General features: G+C 37.1%; 4 protein-coding genes across 5 annotated transcripts; 3 read left to right on the forward strand and 1 right to left on the reverse strand.

The window, feature by feature from the left end:
* Positions 1-1108: 1108 nt before the first annotated feature.
* Positions 1109-5286, reverse strand: LOC125888844 (olfactory receptor 52N4-like). Of its 2 annotated transcripts, XM_049576468.1 has the most exons (2): positions 5265-5286; positions 1109-2019 (listed from the first exon to the last, which is right to left on the reverse strand). In XM_049576468.1, exons 1-2 carry the CDS (start codon positions 5284-5286, stop codon positions 1109-1111), a joined length of 933 nt encoding a protein of 310 aa, XP_049432425.1. The 2 variants fall into 2 exon arrangements, with proteins under 2 accessions (XP_049432425.1, XP_049432426.1); XM_049576469.1 differs by lacking the exon at positions 5265-5286 and having other exon boundaries at positions 1109-2038.
* A 1058-nt stretch (positions 5287-6344) lies between these two features.
* Positions 6345-7409, forward strand: LOC125888843 (olfactory receptor 52B2-like). The gene has a single exon (XM_049576467.1). The coding sequence runs from the start codon at positions 6345-6347 to the stop codon at positions 7278-7280; it is 936 nt and encodes a 311-aa protein (XP_049432424.1). The 3' UTR covers positions 7281-7409.
* Positions 7410-12948: 5539 nt separating this feature from the next.
* LOC125889028 (olfactory receptor 52B2-like) lies at positions 12949-14966 on the forward strand. The gene is made up of 2 exons (XM_049576678.1): positions 12949-13048; positions 13931-14966. The coding sequence occupies exon 2, from the start codon at positions 13992-13994 to the stop codon at positions 14964-14966; it is 975 nt and encodes a 324-aa protein (XP_049432635.1). The 5' UTR covers positions 12949-13048; positions 13931-13991.
* A 4701-nt stretch (positions 14967-19667) lies between these two features.
* Positions 19668-20684, forward strand: LOC125889029 (putative gustatory receptor clone PTE03). The gene has a single exon (XM_049576679.1). It carries the CDS (start codon positions 19710-19712, stop codon positions 20682-20684), a length of 975 nt encoding a protein of 324 aa, XP_049432636.1. The 5' UTR covers positions 19668-19709.
* The last annotated feature ends 1967 nt before the right edge of the window (positions 20685-22651 follow it).

The raw sequence follows: 22651 nt of genomic DNA on the forward strand, positions 1-22651 counted from the left end.
GGCAGATAGTTTGTAACATTTCAATGGCTCATTAATTGAGATTCAACAATTCAACTGTTTTGACTTCTCCATATATGTCTACCTATAGATTTTAAAAGAAAATTCACGAGTATAGTCGCAGAATACTATTGTTGAACTTGAGTGAATGGTTGAATGAATAGTTCAGGTTCAACTGATAATATGTATGTACATGAAGTGTTACATATACTCTACAGATGATCTGTTCATCTACATCTACATCTGCAGACAAAGCGAAATAATCAATTATTGGCTGATAAGCTACTGAAACATTCTAAATACTCTATAAACCATCCACTGGCAGACTATCCAAATAAAATTTTTCTGAAATTAAATCATTGATCCATATTAACAGGTCAAAAAACAAATAGCTGTTAATCTTGGATATTCTGAATAAAATAAAACAAACCTTTGGAGTTTTAGCACCAACGAGTGTGAGTGCGTTGGGTATTGTTAAAAGCTTATACAGTTGTATGCACAATATCATATGAACAACAAGTAAAGTGGTTTTTTTGCATTGTATTGTTGTAGTGCAGTGACACAAAATGATGACTTGATCTTATTCTGAGTTTAAATCTGATGACACAACATGAAGCATTACCATAATCCCTGCAACTCAGTAAAAACAAACATGAAAATCAGTAATCTTATGCTCATGGATGCTCCTCATGACAGGAACACTTTGGGCAAGGTCAGTGGAAATTGTGATTTTAGTGACTCTCATGCTATTCCAGCACTGAGACACAAGAGGTTGGTAGAGAGCTTGCTACTGGGCTCCATGCACACAGGGGCCAGAGACACTCATCCTATTGTCTTCACACTTTGTGATGATAATTTGACTTGCAAATAGTCTGAATGTATCCACAAACCACATGGGATCTGGTAACAGAAGACAAAGACTGTGCATCTATGTGCATGCAGAAAGAACTGCAACTAAAATTAAAATGGAGGAAATGCTTCAATTGAAACAGATATCTGGGTATAAAACATGTTTTGAGTTCCAGATACAGACAGGCTTTAGGACAAGTTAAAACAGTTAGTGTGTCTTTATGCTCAAAGTTGCAAAGTATGAACAGAAAAAAGAATGGTATCAGGTTGGAGTCACTTTTCTTTGCAGTATTTGGATAATTTTATCACGTAATGACCTTGTCTGCATCCCATAAATAATTGGGTTTAAATTAGCAGGAATCACATGAAATAAAATGTAAGCAATCTTTCTTAAATCTGGGTAATTTGGGAATCGATGCAGTATGATTGTTAGAAACCCCGACCAGAGCATAATAAGATAAAGGACAAGGTGGCTGGCGCAAGTTTGAATTGCTTTGTTTTGCAACTCTTTGTTTTTCTTGACCAGGCAGATGAGAGCTATTTTGAAATAGGTGGCAGCGATGCCTCCCATTGAGCAACCAAACAGCAGCACAGTGAAAAAGAGTCCATAGATGTTGTTGATAGACACATCCTCGCAAGAAAGCTTGAACAGTGACGCGTTGTCACAGTAAGCATTTTGTATAACTGATCTACAGCGGGATAGTCTCACTGTGAGACCAATCAAAACAGACACCAGCAGCAAGGACACCCCCCATGCACTCGCTGACAGCCCAATCACAGCTTTGGTAGTCATAATTGACCTGTACCTTAAGGGATGACATATCGCCACATATCTGTCTATGGCCATAATGATGAGAATCATATGTGAGGCTGATCCAAATGTGTGGCTGTGAAAGGCTTGAACCACACATTGGTTATAGGTGATAAAGCGTTCGGTTGAAATGATGTGAGCCATCAGCTGAGGCAGCAGGACTGTGTTACCTATTAGATCATTGACAGACAGGTTACAAAAAAGAATGTACATGGGCTGGTGCAAACTCTTCTCAGTGATGATAAGCACAAGGACTCCTATGTTGGAAAAAAGCAGGGTGAAGTAAACAAACAGCAGCAAGAAAAACAGCGGGTAGGTGAACTCTGGAGAAATGTCAAAGCCTTGGATCCTCAGGATATCACCTGTCACGTTGCTTTCCATTCTGTTTAAACTGATTAAAGACCTAAAAGAGAAAAAAAATGTAAGAAGCTTCAGTGGTAGAGATGAAAAATGGAAAAAAGTACAAAGTACAACAATCAAATGCAAACATTTTAGGAGGCATATCGGGTACCCTGCATTATTTAGCACAAAAAGACATCAAGTGCAAAAGAAAAAAAGAAAAATAACACATGCAATACTTACAATAACTAATCTGAGTAAAAGAAAAATATAAACTGATTCAATTAAAAAAATAATAAAAAATGCTTTTTATATAAAAACAATACTTACTTTTTTGAAATCAGTCTCCTTCTCCTGTAGAAATACTTTTATTATCAAAGCACAAATGTGTTCTGTGTTTGCAGGGACAATAACATCATTACAACACACACAATTAAATTACATCACTGTGACATTAAATGTTACACCCTAACAATGCTGATGTTCACCATGTATATACACAATAAATGTTCAATAAAACCTTCAACCAGGCATAGTCACTGTTGTATGCTGAAAAAACACATTTGCTTTTGCTTCCCCAGATGATAGTGCCTTGCCGGTGTAGGGGGGAATCCCGACTCAGCAGCAAGAACTCCTGTTATTTAAGTTTTGTGCGAGTAACATGTGACATCAGTTCACTGTCCTTGCCACTAGAGTGCTGGTGTTTTATCTAAGAGAAGTTAGGCTCCTTGTGCAGATGGAAATCTTGACTTTGAAATTTAATTTAGCTCTTTCAATTTCATGACTAAAAATCAATAAAACGCTATGCAATTACATGCCAGCAAAACAGTCAGGGTTTGGGTTTAAAGGTTCAGTGTGCAGGATTTAGGGGCATCTACTGGCAGGAATGGTATACAATATACTTAACTATGTTTTCAATCATTTATATCACCTGAGAATAAGAATCATTGTGTTTTTGGTATCTCAGAATAAGCTGTTTATATCTACATACAGAGAGTTGTCTGTGTTTTGCAGTGGGCTACCTGTGGTCTGTGAAATGACAAGTTTAATCTGACCTTAATCAAATCAGAGTGCAATACATCCTTAAAATAAAGTCAACGGTGGAGAGAGCTCTTACATGATTTAACTTGTTACATTAAATCTTTGCAAGTTGACTGAATGACCTAAAACCCTGCATAATTCACACGTGTCATGACAGATATTTAGATAAGTCTAAAATATAGTCTATAAGGAGGCAGAAATATTTATTTTTGAGTAAACAGAAAAGCGATCATGTGACCAATGCACTGACGGACATAAGGTAAGACATAGTACAAACAACAAAAGTTTGCATGTGAAGATAGGTTGGGGTGGTGGATGTGTCAAACAACCAGTACTTTCCCCCAGCAGACTGGTGTTTGTGTCCTGTGTGAAACCAAGTAAACGTTGAGTTATTTATGCTGCCACCATGTTTTCTTCTCCTCATACCTTTCCTAAACCTAACCTATGCTTTAAGTTAAGTACATGAGGTGGTAGCGCCCAAATATCTTTCTTTTCCTAAACCTAACCTACGTAACTTTACATCAGGAATGTTAGTTTACATTAAGTATGTAGGGCAAAGACATGCAATTGTGTTTCTTTTCATTAACCTTACCTACATAACTTTAGTTTTCTATACCTAACCTATTTAGATTTACCTTTAACTTTATGTTAAGGATGTAACGTGACAACGCCATTTGTGGGGTGCTAATTTGTTAGACATGATATGAACCACTGTATGAGGATATGCTGTGCGATTACACAACTGGATTAATATAAAAAGCAGATGTATGGGCCGCTCATAGGCCTCTTACAGAACAATTTACAGTTGGTGAATGTATTTGGATTGAGAGGAAACCTGTGTACACACCAAAAAAAGGGAAAAGAAATGAATAAAGAAATAAAAATTGTATTAACTGTAAAAAAAAAAAAAAAGTCCCCAGATAGTAGTTTTGCAACTTGCACTTAGCTGTGAGGCAACAGAATTAATTACCCTAATTATTATAGATTATCATATTTTACTTGGAGAAAGACCACAGAAAGTAATTAAAGGATCAAATCAATTATAAAGCAACCTAAGGGGTCCATTTGTCCGTGTCCATTTCTCTTGGGTGAGAAGATGATTAGTCTTTCCTGATGTCCTAATGTCCTAGCGGCTCTTCTGCGTGCATGAACAAAGTCCTTGGTTCCCAGAGGTCTGATGTGACCACTTCAGTGCACTGTTTCAATGAGCAGTTTTCTTCTGGGACACAGTAAAAGAATAAAAAGGCTGGACAGTACAATTGTAATATGTTTTACATTTTTAATTTATTCATCAAAACTGTGGATTTTTCATTTTTTGGAAAACATCACACACAAATAGAGAAAAAAAGTAAAGTAGAGTAAAGACTATGTTGTGATACTTTAACTGTGATTTTGATCTATTCAAATGTTTCACATATTTGAAAACATAGTGATTAAAATGAGGGAATCAAATGTTTACAAGTTATTGTGCCACATGCAGTCTCACATGTCACAGTCTCCCTTGGGTGTTATTAAGCAACATCCTTCGTTAGCAAACAGCGAGGAATATCATTATCAGCCGGAGGTTTACTAATTGTCCAGGGATTAATTACGATGTGAGACAGTTAATAATACATCATTTAATTATATCTCAAAGGGGCTCATTAATAAAGGTGTTTTGACAAAGTAATGAGGCATGTAGCTGATGTAACTCTGCCCATTGGTGTTTATTATAGTTACAGAACATTGTTGCAGTGGCCCTTTCGCTGAAAATATGAATAAGATTGAGAAGATTTCAGAAAAGTTTGGAGCAAGATTTCTAACTCTAGCCAGGCCTTACCTGCAGAACTGTAGGCCATAATGTGGTTTAAACATTAGACTTGATCATCCACCATTTAAACAGTCACCATCGCTATTGCTGGATTAAAAAAAATTGAAATCTGAAACAAACACACTATAGATTTATTAGGGTAAGGTGACTGTGATTGTGAAAATATAAAAAGGCCAGTTTCTTCTGATTGATTGTCCAAACGTATAGAGCTGTACAAGGAAATGGGTATTGAGAGAATATCGTACAGCCTTATAAAAGAGGAAAGTTACAATAATAAATGGAGAATGTTTCTACAGTTTCACTCACTACAGGGGAACCAGTGAGTGCACTTTTCTGAGCATTAGGTAAAGTAATTTCCCTCAGTGCCAGGTTCATAAATTACACACACTTATATTGATATGTTTTTTTACAAAATGCTGTTATATGTATTTCTTAACATATAGAGATACTTCCTCTGTAGTGTGTACAGGATGTGGGGGTCATGTGGTGGAAGGAAACACTTCTATGCTCACTATTAAATGGACATTATTTAAACATTTATCTTTTAAGGACTTTGAGTGGACATTTAATAGTGGCATGGTGGAATGGTGTTATTGTCTATATTGGCTTTTATTTGATCTTTTAGTATCAGTCAGTCTTAACCATTTTTTTCTTACTTCTATCTGATTTTGTTTAAGGTGTGTGTTATTGCTTTTTTAATGAGATGGTTTTGTGATGTTATATGTTAGGTTTCATCTTATATTGTAAAGAAATAATAGAACCAAATATCATAATATCATACTCATCTTTAATTTGATGTTACAACTTTGCCTTAATTGATTCAATCACAGGTCGTTAGCTCTAAACATTCTTGGTTTTCTTTTTTCATCACTCAAAGTTTATTGAATTCCAAACTTCACTAAGGAGCATAAAATATTTACACACATTATTCCTGGAGAACAAACAAAAAGGGTTTAATAATAAAAATAAAAACTTAAATACCTGCTGGGTTTAAATAGTTTGTATAGGTATGTATGTAAGGCAGAATTCATATGGGTATGTAGGTTTTGTTTCCACATTTAGGAGGCCACATTTAAAAAGGCAGGTTTAGGGGCCCCCAACAAGAACATTTTAAGCATCAAACACTTACTTTCCTGCATTCTGGTGATTTTTTTTGGTCCCAGTTTGTGATTTTCTGTATCAATTTATGGTGTTACTGTCTTTAATTCTGTCAAAATAAAAGTCTTTATTGTCTTTTTTTTCTGTCAAAATGAAATTCCTCTTGTAGTCCCACCACAAGTCTGCACCTATGACTTCATACTTTCAGTAATCATCATGTTATTCGTCTTTGCAAAGCCAATGACAATCCCAAGGGCAAAAGGTGACGTAAACTATGGTTCTGTTAACATTGAATAAAGCCAGATCGGCAGAACAGTTAACAACACTTACTGTGGCACTTCCTTTGAGTGACATGTTGTCTCATTTGTAACTGCAGTACTTACAGTTAGTGGAGAAAAAATGGAGAACGACTCTTTTGGGTTCAGCTATGAGTTAACCCTCGACCCATTTGTTATTCCACCTGGAGGAAAGTATCCCATATTTTTTCTAGGGATTGCAATTTATTTTTTTGGCATTTTTTGCAACCTGACCTTGTTGACTTTGATCATTCTGAAGAGAAACCTGCACAAACCAATGTATTTCATCCTGTTTAGTCTTCCCCTCAATGATCTGATTGGCATAACTGCAATGCTACCCAAAGTGCTTTCAGACATTGTGACAGAGACAAATAAGGTTTACTATCCCCTCTGTGTTTTACAAGCTTTCTTATTGCACATGTATGGAGGTGGGATTTTGTTCATTCTTGCAGCAATGTCTTTTGATCGCTATGCTGCCATCTGCATGCCGCTGCGCTACAGCTCTCTGATGACCCCCAGAGTCGTTATTTTTATCATCTGTCTAATTTGGGGTCTTGACTTTGTCCTGATTGTATCATTGTTCTCTTTACAGACAAGGCTCCCCAGGTGCAAGTCTGTGATTATGAATGTGTTTTGTGATAACCCGTCTCTACTGAAAATCACATGTGGAAACAAGACAGTCAATAATATCATTGGGTTGTTTAACACAGCTGTCATGCAAGCTGTAAGTGTGTCTGTTCAGGTATTTTCCTATGTGAAGATTCTGATCACATGTGTGGTTACAAGGAGGTCTGAAGTGAAGATGAAAGCTGTCAACACGTGCGTTGCACAGCTGCTGATATTGATCATATTTGAGATTGTGGGAACTTTCACCATTTTATCACATAGGTTCAAAAATGTCTCTGCTGACTTGCAAAAGATAATGGGCATGCTAATATTTCTTGTACCCCCGCTTCTGAATCCAATAGTTTATGGGCTGTATACAAGTGAAATACGAAACACTCTCCTGCGAGTCTTAAAAAACAGAGTATCCATCTAAATCTTTACACAAGATGGTTAACAATCGCAATACCAACCACAAAACTGCGTTATCTCTGCAGCCTCTCTGATAGTGTAAACACTATCAGCTGTGCATGGGACCATAAGAAGTGCATGAAGTAGAACACAATCTAACATCACGTCCAAAAGCTTTGTTTGTTGTGATTCTATATGGAAAAAAGAAAGTTTGAAAAAGGTGTGGAACATATTGTGTCTGGTCAATGGCAGCGAGTGTTGGGGTCTCACATTTGGTCATGATAAGATGAGTGAAACTGTGTGCATCTTACTGCAGTTATAACAATATACTACTTGACTTTGTTTGTTACAACGTTGGCAAAAATAGCTTTTCCTTTGTATTTCTATTGGTGTGTACATCTTTTTTTTATTTAAGTACAACAGTGTAAAATTCTAAATGGAGATATCAGTCTCATACTGCACATCCTCTCAACATCTAATAACTTTATTCATCATTCATCAATACATTTTAATTAAACTCTTTTTTAATTGAAAACTGTCTTCGACATTATTTTTGAAATATTATTTGCTATAAAGAAGAGTGAATTTCTTAACTGTTTACATTTCTGTATATTTACCATGCACATGTACATGCACATGGTGTCTGCAAATAATTTTATATCCATTAATGATACTGCAATAATCAAAAAACTAATGTGTACAGCATATACAAGATGTGTTGATGTTTGGTGTGGTCCATTAATAAAATCCAAATATTCTGAAGGAAATTTCACATTGTTCAGTCATTTAATGAAAAAAAACCCAGCACAATTTACAATATAAGATTCAATTGTCATGGTGTTCTTTTATTAAGCACAGTTAGGTTAAGAACGTAAGATTTAGGAGCTCAGTCCAAAAGAAAGAAAGACAAACAGAAAAGGATGTGCAGTACGATTCAACCATTAATTTTAACATTAAATTGTGCCAGTATATACTGTGTGTGTGCGTGTGTGTTTTCCAATAACTTTATGCATCAACAAAAATATAAGTTAATCCTTGTATTTTTACAACACAGCTTACAAATCATTAATAAGGAATTGACTTTGGGATACTATATTATTAAATCATTTTGTAAAATTAAATTAATAAATGCCTGATTCAACATTCTGACCCTTTCTTCATGAGTTGTCCCTGATTAACTCTGAATCAACTGCTGAGCGGCAAAAAAAGACATACCGATTACCTAAACATTCATTACTATGTCTTGCTGTAGCAGTTACTGGGTAGTCCTTCATTACGTTATGATTATCTTATAACCTTTTGTGCTTCATCAACAAATGTAAAGCATTATCCTATGAACGTTCAAATACATATGACATATTCTGTAGCATCAATGATGCTGTCACCCTAAAGTAATAGTTAATACGGTATATATCAGTGTTAATTAAGAATTAGCATGGAGCTGTGTGGAAAGGCAAACTTCTTTAACCAGGTGTACTCAATATTTACATACATTTACTTTAAACGTGTAGATCTCCACCAGGCAGCTGCCTGGGCTGTTTTCATTTTTTCAACTGAAATTTCTTCTGCTAAGAGGCATTATATGTGAAATATAGTTACAAATACTTATAAGGATAAATGTATTTTTAATAAGTGAAATGCAGACACACATCTTTGATCCATGTCGTTTATAACTGGATTGTGAACAGTATTAACTTTGTGTGTGGGCTACGCATAACAAAGTAGGAAATAAACAAAATTAAAACAGACAACAAAAGAAACCATTTAACTACACAGCCTGCTGACTAACCTATGGTAGAAGCACAAATATCAAAGAAAAATGACCAAATCATCAAAATCTGCAAGTCTACAAAATCAGGCAGGCAAAACGCTCTGCTTCTGAAATGCTTCAGGTGTGGTATGATGCAGTGGACGAAACAAATCTACATCACAGCTGTAACATGGAGCTGTGCCGAGTGGAACTGTCCCTACGAGCCCCCTTACAGTCAAGATGGAGGAGAAAATCACAGCATATTGGTTATGGAATTCATCCTCAGGTGCTCCGGTTGAAAATAAGGCCAAACTTTTTTGAGCCATGATGAAGGCCAACGTGTGCCTACAACACACCAGTTAAGGCTTGATGTCTTTGAGCTGAGCTAATTCCCCCCTCCTGTTCCCGACTTATGGTGTTGAGTAATGGCTGGAAAAGTGTTTTTGCAGAACATTATGATGTCACAGTAAAGTTGACCTTTGACCCTCTGGATATAAAATATCATAATTTTATCCTATTGTCCTATTGTCATAATTACCAACCTGTTTTGTGAGGTCACAGTGACCTTGACCTCCAACCACCAAATCCTTGGTCAATAATCAGTTCATCTTTGAGTTTAAGTTGACATTAATGCCAAATTCGCAGAGACTCCTACAAGGCCTGTCTGAGGTATTTTGTTCATGAGAATGAGACAGATGCAAGGTCAGAGTGACCTTGACCTTTGACCACCAAAATCTAATCATAAAAGTTCCTACTTATCCACCTTATTCCTGAGGGTACTACTTTACAAATGATAATGTGTGCAACTTCCATTGAGATAGCGGAAATAGCAGTAAGCTAGTTTGTCCCACGTCTGTGGTTCGTCCCAGTGGCTACTCTTGGTGGCTAACCGCCATCGCTGGTTCTTTTCTAAAGTAATTTTCCTTCAGTTAAGCAAATACTGATTTATTTCTTAACAAATATTTAACTAATGTTAACTTAGCATTTTCTAAAATGTCTTTACAGAGCTCTGGTACCTGTTGCACTGTCCATGTCTGTAACGGCTAACAACCAGTCTAAGCTAAATTTTTGTCTTCAGCAACTGTGTGTTGTATATGTAACCAGAACAAAAAGGGATTGTTCCTGTTGCCAAAGGTACCATTGATATGAGAAATAAAACTACAAGAGTTTCACAAGACATAGCAAAAAAGTATTAAATCAGAATTTGCAGAAGAGAATGACACCTAGACTGACAGGTCCGTCACTCAACGTCAGTACATGATATCTCTGTCTTTCCCCGCCTGACTTCATTTTCAACCTACATTAGAAAATTGCTTGTGATAAAATAAACTCAGCAACATACCTTGAAATATGTATTTAGTGATTAGGGCTGAGAATGTGTTACTGATTTACCGTTCTACCTTTATATCATGGAAAAAAAATGAATGCCAAAAGTTATTTCTTTTACTACCACTTTATATTACTATTACTGAAGTCTGCTGCTAAATTCAGCAACATGTTTTGTCAGAACAGTTTTTAATAAATCAGAAGTTAAAAAAAAGTGTAAACTGCATTGTTAACACAGACAACCAGCACTCCATTCCCGACAGTATTAATAAATACATAAAAATGAGTCAATGATAAACAGCAAAAGCAGCAAAACATCCTTAGATTTGTGAAGCTGGAACCATGAAATGTGTTTACTTTAAAAAAAAAATGACTAAAAGGATTATCAGAATATTTGCCACTTTATTTTCTGTAATTTCATTAATTTACTAATAGTTCCAGCTGCACTTTTACGTTTTCATATGTTTTGTGTGCAAAAATCTTAATTTGTAAAGTAACTAGTAACTAAAGCTCTCAGATAAATGTAGTGCAGTAGAAGCAGAGAGTGGCATAGGAAGAAAAGACTCAGATTTATACCTACAGTATCGAGTAAATGTATTTAGTTACATTCCACCACTAAGTGCAGCTCATGCTATATTATCTTTTTGAGTTTGAATGTATGACTTAACTTGTGACTTACTTGACTTGAGCAATGACTTGCTTGATTCTCACCACAGTGACTTGGGGCTTAAGTCACACTCGACATGTGTGACTTACTCCCACCTCTGCTAACCATCTTGCAATGAGCTAGCATAGAATAGCATGCCTCCCATTGGGTCTTGGTGGAGGTATAAAGTCTTTCGGTTAGGGTGTGGGAGAGGCAGACTGCACGTTCCCTAACTTAGATCTCCACAATCGTGTGTTTCTGTGTGAAAACCAGTGTTGGGGGTAAAACATCACAAAAGTAATGCGTTACAGTAATATGTTACATTATAGCAGTAACAAAGCAACATAACGAATTATTGTTTTCATTTTCATCCTCTCTGGATCCACCAGAAAAAAACATTCCCCCAAGGTCGTTGTGTCTTGCTATGTCACTAAAGACTACATCATAGAAGGCACATCTGGGTCATGCCATACCACGTGTTATCATTTTCAGTGTGTTTCCATTAAAGCAACCCTTACCTTTCGGGAAATTTTACACTTTTCTTTGTTTAGGTTAAAATGCTATTAATACGCTGATGGCACACTAAAATAAGTAAGTGAATTCCACCAGAGATGAAAACTCATCATTATACCATTCTCATATGGTTCTAAGAAAACTCCGACCAATCATTGCATTCTGTCCGAATGCAATGATTGGTCTGCGTTTTCTCCTGTCCTGTCTGTCTTCCCCATGTGGAGACCTCCGACTGACGTAACCGCTAGCGTAACCACCCCCCACACCCTCCACCCTTGAGTCTGAGACAACAAACAGGTTAGTAACAGGGACGCTTGTGGATATAAACTAGTGACAGGGACCCTTGTGGATATAAACTTTTCTCCGTAACAAAAGCAAACAAATACAGACCACCGCTTCCACCTCCAGTCGCTCCAACAGGGAAATCAGTTGGCAAAAGAAAGAAATGATGCAACAAGAAGTAAATTCATCAGTGCAACACACTTCACGAGTTTCTAACAGACATTAGAAACTGCTGCAGAGATCTAACGCTACAACCAAGAGAGCTCAGGATGTGTAGCAAGCTTGGCCTGCTACGTTGAGCAAGCCCTGAGATGACCATGGTTTCGCCTGGAGCTGTCCTGACAGGGAGACGCTGGCAGCGCTGTGACAGAACGCGGGAGCGGGGGAAGCGCGGAGGGGTTAGCTAGGCTAAGAGCTAACCCCATCAAACCAGCTGTTCCTAGTGTCCTTCTGGCAAATGTCCGCTCACTGGACACGAAAATGGATTACATTCGACTATGGAGATCCACTCACCAAGGAGTGAGGGACTGCTGCATCATTGTGTTCACTGAGACATGGATGAATGGTAACATATTAGACTCCAGTGTTGAGCTAACAGGGCTAACACTACACAGAGCAGACAGGACGGCAGCATCATCTGGTAAGCTCTGTGGTGTATACACAAACAATTCATGGTGCTATAATGTGAAGAGGAGCTCCCAGTTCTGCTCTCAGGATGTGTTTTTGACTGTGAAATGTCAACCCTTTTCATCTTACTATTGCACTATATGTTCTTTCTTTTATGTTGCAAATATGTTTTGTTTCTGTTTGCTTGGGGTATGCAAAATGTCATTTCGTTTTTGCGCTGGTTCAGTTCAGTTCAGTTCAGTTCATAACATTATGACAACACGGCATCCAGTTGCTAATGGCTAACGTTAGCCTACTGTAGCGTAGCCTCTGAAACATAAACATTATCTTCCTTGTGCGTTTCCACTTACTAGTAACGTTAACGCTACTATCTAACGTTAGCACTGTAACCTTATTCTAAAACTCATCAGTCATCACTGACTCCGGTTGAGTTTTAAAACTCCGGGGTTGCGTTTGACTGTCTTTGTTGTAACATTACACTCGCCCTCCTCTTCCATGTATCTAACGTTACCTTGCCAACGGCTATGTCTATAATGAGGACGTAATGGAGGGAGGTGGACTTGCAGGAGGAGGAGGATGGGACTTTGGAGGGAGGCGGGAGTTGTGGATGTTCAAATTTTTTCTACGTGCTGTGTGAAATGCAAGAAAGGTAAGAGTTGCTTTAATATAACAACATACAACGCATCACCCTCTGCTTTTGCATCCTCTGGCTGCCTGAAAGTAGCAGGGATACTGGCCTCCAGTTTGTTTTTTCCTTGTCCCAGTGATCGGCACATCTGGCCTGGGTGATGTTTGTGTATGTAATATATGTATATATTTTGTTTATTGTGTTTCATATCATAGACCCACAAATATTTATTCATATATCATGATTGTCAGACTCCGATCCTCTGCCTGACCCTCCCTGTGTCCAAGGATATTCATTTACTTAAAAAGGTCTTGGTTATTTAATCGTTCATTATCATTTTTTCCTGCAAAATTACTCAGAATTATAGAATTTAAACCTCTCTGTCTCTGCTACTGTCTCGCTGGCACTTTTTTTGGAATTGTAATGTATTTATTCATTTTGGCAAGAAAGCTGATGTACGGTACATAGTGACTAAAGGGCCTAAAGATTTACTTTATTCATCAAGTTTCAAACTCAACAACTTTTATACATACCAGGGGACAGGAGTTTAAAATAGTGGTAGAATGAATTATATTCCAGGATAAGTATTCTATTGAAACTTGTTATTATGTCATTAGTATTTTGAAAACGGGGTTATTCTGAAAACACAATGCATGATAAATTGTTTCTCTCATGATGTCAGTTTGGTCACACCAGCTGACGTATTGTGCTCTTTAACCTCATGAGTCATCTTTGTGTTGATGGTAAATGCCAATAAAAGGCTTTTCAGTGCTCCTTCCAACTCAGAGCAGTGAGGATGAGATAACACAACACACTGCAATAGATATGCAACTAGAAGTACATTTGGATCAGTGCATAGAACTTTATTTAAATTTTGCTTGTTAACAAAAACATTTCTTTCAGGTGAGGATCCTTCATCAGTTTGCGTGAGTTTGAGTATTGAGAAACATATTTCTTTCAATAGATGAGGCAACAACCTAAAGAAGACGGTATGATTATGTATTCAAATGCATCTGCTGGGGAAATTCTAACACTGGCACCATTGGGTTTATCTGCTACAGATATTTATCCAGCGTTTGTATTTGGTGCACTTACTTATTTTATTATTGTATTTTGCAACATGTTGGTTTTAACAACTATTGCTGTGAGTAAAAAGCTACACAAGCCCATGTTTATCCTGCTGTTCAACTTGCCCATTAGTGACATGTTGGGTGCTACAGCTTTTTTTCCTCAGCTTCTTCTCACCATTGCAACACAGAACAGGGTGATTTCATATCCTGCATGTATTACTCAAGGTTTTCTGATTCACTTTTATGGTACAGGAAACCTGCTGATCTTGACTGCCATGGCATATGACAGATACATTGCTATATGTTGTCCTTTAAGGTATAATACCATCATGAGTCAAAATAATTTAATCAGAATTATTATTGCAATATGGTTTCTTAATTTTTCATTGATGTTTACATTGTTTGTTTTACTTGTGCGGTTTAAAGTTTGCAGGACAAATATAGTGGATTTGTACTGTAACAATCCATCATTAGTGAAACTGGTCTGTGAGGACACCAGATTGAACAACTACTATGGAATGGCTAGTGTGCTTGTGGTTTTGGGTGGACCATTGTTGATAATAATATACACATATGCACAGATCTTGCGTACATGTGTCATGACTAGTCATACAGATGCCCGGAGAAAAGCCATTCAAACATGTGGTACACATTTAGTTGTTTTCTTAATTTTACAAATCAATACTGCCTTTACACTCATTGCTCATCGTATTGAGGGTGCATCCCCTTTCATCAGAAGGGCTCTTGGTGTGTCAGTCTTAATATTTCCCCCTTTTTTGGACCCAATTATATATGGACTGAAAACTGCAGAACTGAAGCAGAGCATATTATTGTACCTAAAAAGAAAGGCTTGTTCGACTAAGTTGTAATCAGTTTTCAATTTTGATTTGAATGATTACAGGAATCACAGCCAGTGTGGAAATCTTGTCTCAACACTGACTCAAACATATGTGTACTATGGAGGAATGTATAAATGTGCAACCCCTGTTATTTTCTTGACACTGCAATAAAAGTATTTGTTGCCAAACTTCATTGTGTTCAACAGGACTCTAAATGTTATATTTAAGCAATATCACTTAAGGTTGTCAATATTAACACAGCTGTGATTAAGATAATCACAGCTGATAGTAAGCAGCAAAATATTATGATTTGTTTATTTTCCATTTGACAGGTGTAAAAACACCCTAAATGTCACTCTTTTATCCTGAAATTTGATTATTTTTCCTAAAGCAACCCAAAAAGCATGAACCTATAAAAATACTCGAACTGCCACTTCAGTGACTGAAAAACTGCAAAACAGGGAAAACTCACTGCAAATGTGGGACACACATCATAAATGCAAGTTTAAGACTAGTTTACAATTTGCAGTTATTTTTCTTTGTTTTGTTTGTTGCTTAGTTGCTGTTGAATTTATAGTTGATATTAAGTATGTTACTAAGTAGAGCTTTATTTACACTCCCTTACACACACACAAAACAAAATATGAATGAACAAATATATCAAGTTAAAATAAATCACAATATAGAACACATCACAAAGAGACACAGACAAAACTAAAACACACAAAAACATGACACGTGGAAGCTCTATAGAAAGATGGTCAAAAACATGGCCAAAAGTCATTTTCTGGTCAAAGATGATACCAGGATTCTTAGTGACAGAGCTGATATTGGAGTCACGCGGACCAATAAACTCATCAGCTGGAGTGGTAAAGTGACCAGGACAAACTAAAAGAATTTCTGTTTTATCAGGGTTCAAATCGAGGAAGTTAAGAGACATCCAATCTTTGGTGGTAGGGAAGCAATCGTGGAGGGAGCACGGTTGTTTCAGGTTATTGGCTTTATCAGAGAAGTAGATCTGTGTATCATTGGCCTAATGGTGATATCGCGTGTCTTGAAAGCCGCTGAACAAATGGCCCACAGGAGGCCTGTTGGTCCAAGACTGACCCCTAACCCCTGAGCTGAGGAGAATACACAGTTGAAATGTCTATTTGTCAGATAAAAATGAATCTAGTTTAAAGCTGTACCTGAAATGCCAACCAAATCATGCAACCTATAAAGTAAAATGGCATGATCAATGGTATTAAAGGCGCAACATGATTTTGCCAAGTAGGACATGCTCCTGGATCAACATCCCACATCGTGATCCAGGACCAATATTGCAATCAACCAATCACAGCCCTCTGACATCATCAGCGTGCTGTTCCGATGTTTCTTTCAAAATTCCTATATGCTTTTTCAGAGCTAAGCAAGTTTTTCAAATTAAAGTTAATATAATTGAACAAACTTCTCAGTAACACTGAACAAAAACCTTGTAAGCTGCTGCAAGGTTAGCAAGTTAGCTTGCTAACTAGGATGGCTTTGCTAATGAATAAACTTACCAATAGACAAAAATATTAGTGAGCAAGCTTGCTAAGTAGGCATGCTATGCTAACAAGTAAGCTTGCCAATAGGCTGTTCACTGACAAAGAGGATAATAGCATTTTGTAGTTGCAAATTCCTGCAATTTACACATGTTTTCCTCCTTTTTTCTGTGTTGATCCTGGACAGAAGCACATATGTTGATCCAGACTATCATCATCATCATCATCATCATCATCACGTTTATTCTGGATAATTTGTTTATGTCAACATCAACAAAGCAGTGATGGTCCTGGATCAACATCAACAATTGTATACAGGATCAAAATGGCAATGACGGTCAAGATCAGCATAAACAAATTATCGAGAGTCAGCCTAGTATTGATAGTCCTGGATCAACACAGACAATCTATCCAGGATCAGCACAGCAAAGATGTCCCTGGATTAACCTAAACAAATGATGCAGGATAAAAATGATGATGATGGTCCTGGATCAACACGAGCACTGTATTCTTGCAAAAAAATGTTCTTCATAGGCTATTAAAAAAAAAAGGGAAATTCAATTGTATCCTTCGCAGGTCTTTGCAACTGCAAAATGACATCATCCTTCCTCTTAATGAACAATATTTTAACCCATTGGCAAGCTTACATGTAAGCATAGCACACCTACATAGCAAGCTAACTTGCTAATATACTATCAGCAAGTTTACTTGTTAGCAAAGCCAACCCGATTAGCAAGCTAACTCGCTAACCCTGCAGAAGCTTACGAGGCTTTTGTTCAATGTCACTGAGGATTTTGTTCAATTATATTAATTTCAATTTAGAAAACTAGCTGAACTCTGAAGAAGCTCAAAGGAATTGTTGAAAGAAGCACAGGAGCAGTACACTGATGATGTCAGAGGACTGTGATTGGTTAATGGCAATGATGGTCCGGTAATGCAACGTGGGATCTTGATCTAGGAATATGTCCTACTTGGCAAATTACGTTGTGCAGTATCAAAGGCGGCAGTTAAATCAAGGTGAATAAGGATGGAATATTCACATTTATCTGCATGCATAAGAATGTCTTAATAATGCAGTCCCCGTTGTCTCAACTGGCAAAAATCAAAGGTAATGCCAGTCTCCTTGGGTTTCTCCCCTGGCTACCACTGGGGATGAAATATCTGGACATAAGACTGACGACAGACAAATTAATATAAATTCAGTGCTCCAAAATATTAAGACTAGCTTTGTCGTGGAAAATGTTGAATTTATTTCTGTGGGAGCAAATAAATATAGATTAAATAGATGATTTGTCCACTTGTATAAATTTGAATTGGACATGTAAAGGCCTTCCCTGTGAGTTCAGCACACCCAATGTGTCAGCTGGAGTTTTGTTGTCACTGACAAAGGCAGCATAAATGGACTCAGATCCTCACAATTCTCTGTTTCTCACAACTATGTTTCTCTGATCACCACCTCAAATCACTGCTTTCTGGAGCAGCAATAGGGGTAGAACTGAAACCACTCTGCCTCTGTTACTCTCTTGTTGGCACTTTTGTCGAATGTAACAGTACATTGTGGGCCCTATTTAGATGGTCTAAAACGTGAAGTGCCAGGCGTGCGGCGCATTGGCGTGTCCCAGTCACTTGCTAGTTAGACAGCACGTTTTTAGACTGCACGCCATGGGTGTGATCAGTCATGGGTGTGTTTTGGGCGTATCATTCAATAAGCCAATCAGAGTGTCACCTCTCATTCCCTTTAAAAGAGGCACAATTGGAGCGCATGGCGGAGAGCTAGTTAGATGGCAGACCTACCAGCTGGAAAGAGTGAGCGTTTTACAGATGAGGCGACGGATCTCCTCGTGCGGGAGGTGAAGGCCCGTCAGAACCAGATCTACGGGGACAGCAGACAGGCACCCAAGCTCCCCGAGGTAAAGCAGGCGTGGGATCACTAATACAAGAAAGATCTTACTAAATATCTGTGGAATATTATTCAAACCTGTTTTCATAATATAATAGAGCCCAGCTGTCAGGACTGCCCAAGGTGCTGATCCTGCAGCTAGGACCTGTTCAGCGTTTTCTCCCCCACCCACGTTTGTTAATTGTTTTCACATGTTTCCTAGAGCTGTGTTCTGCCTCTTATTTGTATGTGTGTCCTCTCTACACTCAGATAACATTAAAATAATATAATATAATGTAGCCTAGTATAACATGTTAAAATAAATGCAATGTGTGGGCTTTGGTTTTCAATCAAAAAAATGATTGATTGGTCAGATAATTTCACAATTTCATTTGTCATTATTACAAATTATGATGATCATTAACTGTGATTAGATCATTCTGATTAATGACTGACCATTAAGATGTGTTTCTGATAAATATTTTGATGTGCACAATAATAACCTTTCACATTGTAATCATATTTTTATTTGTTATCTTTTGCATATTTGTGGCTGCTCCGTGTGTGTCTGAGCAGAGTGCACACGCATTGTGCACCCGCCTAGAGACACATATTACTAACTTGTTTAACAGCGAAATATTGCGCCGTTGACTTTAGACCAGGTTTTTGTTCGTCACTGGCGCATTTGCTTTTTACATCATCTAACTAGTAACATGCCATGACTGCGCCTGACCACTCCTCATTTTTAGACCAACACACCCAGAGAAGTGCAAGTTCATTTGGTAGTTAGACGAAGAGGGCGCAGGGCGTGAAAATGACAACTGCGCCTGCATCTAAATAGCAATGACATTTTGCGACACGGATTATGCGCCCTCCGCCGTCTGCTGTAGACCATCTATATAGGGCCCAATGACTTAAGGGCCTAATGGTTTACTTTATTCATCAAGTGTTCAGTAGTTTAAAATAGCGATAAAATAAATTACATTCCAGAGATAAGTATGCTATTTAAACTTTTCATTATGTCATTAGTATTCTGCAAACAGGGTTATTTTGAAACCACATTGCATGATAAATTGTTTCTCTCATGATGTCAGTTTGGTCACACCAGCTGACGTATTGTGCTCTTTAACCTCATGAGTCATCTTTGTGTTGATGGTAAATGGCAATAAAAGTCTTTTCAGTGCGCCTTCCAACTCAGAGCAGTGAGGATGAGATAACATACTGCAATAGATATGCAACTAGAAGTACATTTGAATCAATGCATAGAACTTTATTTAATTTTTGCCTGGTAACAAAAACATTTCTTTCAGGTGAGGATCCTTCATCAGTTTGTGTGAGTTTGAGTATTGAGAAACAAATTTCTTTCAATAGATGAGGCAACAACCTAAAGAAGACGGTATGATTATGTATTCAAATGCATCTGCTGGGGAATTTCTAACACTGGCACCATTGGGTTTATCTGCTACAGATATTTATCCAGCGTTTGTATTTGGTGCACTTACTTATTTTATTATTGTATTTTGCAACATGTTGGTTTTAACAACTATTGCTGTGAGTAAAAAGCTACACAAGCCCATGTTTATCCTGCTGTTCAACTTGCCCATTAGTGACATGTTGGGTGCTACAGCATTTTTTCCTCAGCTTCTTCTCACCATTGTGACACAGAACAGGCTGATTTCATATCCTGCATGTATTATTCAAGGTTTTCTGATTCACTTTTATGGTACAGGAAACCTGCTGATCTTGACTGCCATGGCATATGACAGGTACATTGCTATATGTTGTCCTTTAAGGTATAATACCATCATGAGTCCACATAATTTAATCAGAATTATTATTGCAATATGGACTATAAATGTCGTAATTATTGTTACATTGTTTGTTTTGGTTGTGCGGTTTAAAGTTTGCAGGACAAATATAGTGGATTTGTATTGTAACAATCCATCATTATTGAAACTGGTCTGTGAGGACACCAGATTGAACAACTACTATGGAATGGCTATTATAATTGTGCTTCAGGGTGGACCACTGTTGATAATAATATACACATATGCACAGATCTTGCGTACATGTGTCATGACTAATCATACAGATGCCCGGAGAAAAGCCATTCAGACATGTGGTACACATTTAGTTGTTTTCTTATTTTTTCAAATCAATACTACCTTTACACTCATTGCTCATCGTATTGAGAGTGCATCCCCTTTCATCAGAAGGGCTCTTGGTGTGTCAGTCTTAATATTTCCCCCTTTTTTGGACCCAATTATATATGGACTGAAAACAGCAGAACTAAAGCAGAGCATGTTACTGTACCTAAAAAGAAAGGCTTGTTCGACCAAGTTGTAATCAGTTTTCAATTTTGATTTGAATGATTACAGGAATCACAGCCAGTGAGGAAATCTTGTGCATGTCTCAACACTGACTCAAACATATGTGTGAGGAATGTATAAATGTGCAACCCCTGTTATTTCTTGACACTGCAATAAAATTATTTGTTGCCAAATTTCATTGTGTTCAACAGGATTCTAAATGTTATATTTAAGCAATATCGCACTCGAGGTCATGCTTTGTACTGAATATTAACACAGCTGTGATAAAGATAATCACAGCTGACAGTAAGCAGCAACATATTATGAATTGTTTGTGTCATTAATGAGACATACTGCTTTTGCATTTGATAGCTGTAAAAACACCCTAAATGTCATTTTTTTATCCAGACAGACAAAACTAAAACAAACGAAAACATAACACGTAGAAGCTCTACAGAAAATCTTGCAGATAAAGATATGTTTTTTAGTGGAAGTTTTAAACAGTCCATAGAATAAGCACATCTAATGGAGTGGCGAACATTGTTCTGGAGGGTTGGGGTTAAAACAGCACCTTTTGTTTTGTATATGGAGCATGGCATGGATACTAGGCTGAGACTTGAGGATCAGAGTGGTTGAGGAGTAGAATGTAGAAATGTAACTTGGGGCAATGTCATGCAGTGCCTTAAATGTAATCAACAGGATCTTGTAATTTATTCTCAATTTTACAGGAAACCAATCGAGGGATGCAAGAATGGGTGTAATGTGGGAAAACTGGCTTGTTGTAGTCAGTAGCGTGGCAGCTGCATTTTGAAACAGGGGAGTTACAATAATCAACGGTAGAAAATGAAAATGTAAATTAATAGCTCAAGATCTGTAGAAGAAAACATACAATTGATTTTTGTGATGTTTCTTAGCTGAAGGAAACAAGACTGTATGTATGGGGTGCCGTTTGTAAAGAGTCTCACGCTGAAAATAACATCAACATTTTGCCACATTTAGCTTCAAACAATGTTTAAAAAAGTATTGTGATTTTTTTAACGTCAATATTTGTTAACTTAGAAATATATTAAATAGTTAAATCTAAATATTAAATGTGGCACCTAAATGTTAAATGTTAAATCTAAATATTAAATCTAAATCTAAATCTAAATCTAAATGTTAAATCTAAATATTAAATCTAAATCTAAATGCTAAATCTAAATCTAAATGCTAAATATAAATATAAATGTTAAATCTAAATATTAAATCTAAATCTAAATCTAAATGTTAAATCTAAATGTTTTGGGTGAAACTAAATATTTAGCTAATATGCAAATTCACACTGCCGGTCACCGGAAGTACCAAAATAAAAGCTCGAGATGGTCAGACTGTTTATAGAATCAAATAACGAATTAAAACCAACTTATCGGGGGAAATGGACACTTGAACATACATTAGCGTGATAATAACTACCTAAAATAACAAGAAACGTGTTTGGAGAAATTTTATTTGACGTGTACTTTGAGTTGTTAGTGTCCCTTCGGAGGGATTAACAACCTAAACTAAGCTAACAACCGTCAGTTCTTAGCCCCGTTAGCAGTGTCTGTAATGACTCATTAACTCTTAAACGGTCCGTGAAAAAAATATTTTTTTCCAGCGGATGTCTTAGTTACAACATGATTGAGCTAGCAAAGCAGTTTTGTGTTGCGATGTGGTATTTATTCAGTTTTGGGAAATCACGATGTCTAGAAAGCACCAGTGGCGCAGCAGCAAAGCTATCAGGGCGTCATCTGTTAAATGTCTCCCATTGTCGGATACGACATTAAACTACTCCAGTTAGCTCAATCATGTTGTAACTAAGACATCCGCTGGACAAAATATTTTCTTCACGGACCGTTTAGAGTTAGTGAGTCATTACAGACACCGCTAACGGGGCTAACAGCTAACAGTTAGCCTCGCTAATCTACGATAACCATGTTATTAATTTCAGACCATGATAGTAATGTTTGTTCAGTCATAGTGTTT

This window comes from Epinephelus fuscoguttatus, linkage group LG5 (assembly GCF_011397635.1).
Source record: "Epinephelus fuscoguttatus linkage group LG5, E.fuscoguttatus.final_Chr_v1".
Classification (NCBI taxonomy): domain Eukaryota; kingdom Metazoa; phylum Chordata; class Actinopteri; order Perciformes; family Serranidae; genus Epinephelus; species Epinephelus fuscoguttatus.